At 39.5% G+C, this 3,151-nt stretch overlaps 1 protein-coding gene across 1 annotated transcript; it reads right to left on the minus strand.

Moving 5' to 3' along the window:
- Positions 1–278: 278 nt before the first annotated feature.
- LOC141403630 (uncharacterized) lies at positions 279–1,858 on the minus strand. The gene has a single exon (XM_073986362.1). It carries the CDS (start codon positions 1,704–1,706, stop codon positions 492–494), a length of 1,215 nt encoding a protein of 404 aa, XP_073842463.1. The 5' UTR covers positions 1,707–1,858; the 3' UTR covers positions 279–491.
- Positions 1,859–3,151: the final 1,293 nt, after the last annotated feature.

The raw sequence follows: 3,151 nt of genomic DNA on the forward strand, positions 1-3,151 counted from the left end.
GTCGTCGACTACAAACGATTACCACTACAGCTGTGGGGCAGGGAGAGGAGTCATTGCAGGGGCATTCATTGTTGGCTTTTTTGTGATGTTCTCGACATGAATGTGAAATGAAATAGACTTGTTTGTGTTGTTGGTGTAAGTGTTGGTGTTATTACAGTGACCTAGAAAGCTGTTACAAACAGCAAAAATTACAACGACAAATATGGTAATATTTTGTGAGTCAAAACAACAACAACAGCAACAACAAAAACATTGTAGAAAAAAATATTTAAACAAAGTTTTGAATTTTTATGCATTTCTGTAGTTTCATTCTCTCTTTTTTTTTTTTGTTTGGTTGATAAAATATTAAGCGAAAAATACACACATAAAATCAAACTTAACAAAATATTATAACAATAAGTAGGAATACTGAAAGAAATTTTGGAACAAAAATAAAATTTTGCACAATAACTTAAATTTACAAAGGGAAGGAGAGCTCACTTGGTTGTCGTCTACCAGGTTTGTACATGCGTTGTGTAGACAAAAGGCCTTGCTAAGATAAGAGGTTGGGCAGCCAGACGAACTGGCACTACGACAGTTTGAGGATTTATAAATATTGTCTCAGAGTCGGGATCTTCTTTGGCACCATCAGCTGGCTTGGGTGCTAAGGGATTTGTGCTTGAACCACAAGCTGGATGTTTGCTGTTGTCCTCCATTGGCTTTACTTCTTCTTCGTCTCCTTTACTTTCTTCCTCCACATTTTGTGAATTAGTGGATATTGTCTCAGAATCGGGATCTGTTTTGGCGCCATCAGCTGGCTTGGGTAACAAGGGATTTGTGCTTGAGCCACAAGGAGGATGCTTGCTATTGTCCTCAGATGGGTTAGCTTCTTCTTCCATGGTTTCTTCTGCCCTCAATTGTTCATTGGGTAAAAGAAAAGCCTTGGATGGTCTATAACCACTGGGAGGATATGGAGCCTTGACATATGTCGTTTCTTCCGGCACAACTGCGGGCTCTTCACTCTCCTTTTCTTGATTTTCTGTGGGTAGATTGAAAGCCACTTTTGGTCTAAATCCTGCTGGTGGATATGGTGCCTTAACATCATCCACACTTATGGGAGCATCTGTAACCTCATCTACTGTTGCTTCGGTAACTTCTGGCATTCTTGTGGTGAATTCAGCCAATGGAATTTTTGTACTAAAGTCGGGTGTATATGTCGTGGTGGTGGTTTCACTTTCTGTTGACACCCTAGTGGTCTCCTCAAGTTGTGGCATTTCAGTCGTAATATCGCCTCTTTGAATTCTATTTGGCAAATTGAAAGGAATTTTTGGTCTAAAACCTGCTGCTGGATAGGGGGCCTTTACAACATCACCATCATCTACAGCATTCACATCAGCACTGGTTGTGGTCTCACTGACATAACCTTCAGTTGTGGTCATTGTCAAACTATCTGCAGCCACATCCTCTGTGACCGATTCATTTTCGTTATTTTCTTCATTTGGCAAGGGGAATGGTTTGCTGGGCCTAAAGCCGGCAGCAGGATATGGGGCATATTTAATCTCACGCACTGTTGCCTCCACTTCGAATGGTTCAACAGTATTGCCGGCATCTACAGCATCCTCGGTTATCTCAGTCCTATAACGGCTATAGCGAATTTGTCGTCCATTTGCCAAACAAATGCTGCAAATTAAAGCCATCAGCCAAAATAACCTTAAATGTTGGGCCATAATGTTGCTATAACACACAGTAACGCACAGAACACTCCGCTAATGATCACCTTTGAAATCCTTTTCGAAATGCGCAAAAAAGCAACAACAGCAGCCGCTTGCTACTAATTATTTGTAATATTTTCAACAGACTAATTCCATTCCAGCCGGAATTCATTATTTTTATATAAATTCTCATTAAATAAGCCAACCAAGTCCATATTCGTTTGAATTGCCTTGTTTTCTTTTTTGTGCCGCTGCTGCTTGGTTTTGATTCTAAAACATCCCCTGAGGGAGGTAAATGACTGAGTTTGAAATTGAAAGTGTAATGGCGGTGTCGGTGGCGTCTGTCTCAATTTGGCTACAATCCAAACTTGACAAATCGTCACCAGGCATGATGATACAACACGTATTGTTCATGTATGTATGTGTGTGTGTGCAACGATGTCTGTCTGTAAATATAATAAGTCTGTGTAAATTTGATAATTAATATTTTCGCTGTTGTTGTTATTTTATTCATAAATACAATAACAAATTAGCTTGTGTGGGTATATATTGGGTTGTACCGATGAATGTTGCAAAGAGGTATTATATAATAGGTTGACAATTTGAAACAATATGATGTAGACGTCGTAGTTAAAATATGAATTGCTAGTTCAAAAACCCCATTTTTTGAGTTATGCCACTCTTTGAGTAATTGAGCGATATCAAGTCGATGTTCAGAGTGAAACCTGTAGACCCTTTCTGAAAAAAGGGTGCTTCTATAGACCCTTTCTGAAAGAAAGGGTGCTTCTGTATTCCCTTTCTAAAAGAAGAGGTGCTTCTATAGACCCCTTCTGAAAGAAGAGGTGCTTCTATAGACCCTTTCTAAAAGAAAGGGTGGTTCTATAGACCCTTTCTGAAAGAAAGCGTGCTTCAATAGACCCGTTATAAAAGACCCTTTCTGAAAGAAAGGGTGCTTCTGTATTCCCTTTCTAAAAGAAAAGGTGCTTCTATAGACCCCTTCTGAAAGAAAGGGTGCTTCTATAGACACTTTCTAAAAGAAAGGGTGGTTCTATAGATCCTTTCTAAAAGAAAGGGTGGTTCTATAGACCCTTTCTGAAAGAAAGCGTGCTTCTATAGGCCCCTTTCTGAAAGAAAGCGTGCTTCTATAGGCCCCTTTCTGAAATAAAGGGTGGTTCTATAGATCCTTTCTAAAAGAAAGGGTGGTTCAATAGACCCGTTATAAAAGAAAGGGTTTTTCTATAGCCCCGTTCTGAAAGAAAGGGTGCCTATAGTCCCTTTCTGAAAGAAAATGTCCTCTTATAGACCACTTCTGAATGAAATGGTCCTTCTATAGATTTTTACAGATCCTTTTTGGAAGAAAGGGTCCTTCCATAGACCCATTCTGAAAGAAAGATTGCTACTATAGACCTATTTTGAAAGAAAGGCTGCTTCTATAGACCCGTTCCCAGGGTGCTTCTATA

This window comes from Musca autumnalis, unplaced genomic scaffold (genome assembly GCF_047663935.1).
Source record: "Musca autumnalis isolate F117 unplaced genomic scaffold, ASM4766393v1 scaffold_4, whole genome shotgun sequence".
NCBI lineage: Eukaryota > Metazoa > Arthropoda > Insecta > Diptera > Muscidae > Musca > Musca autumnalis.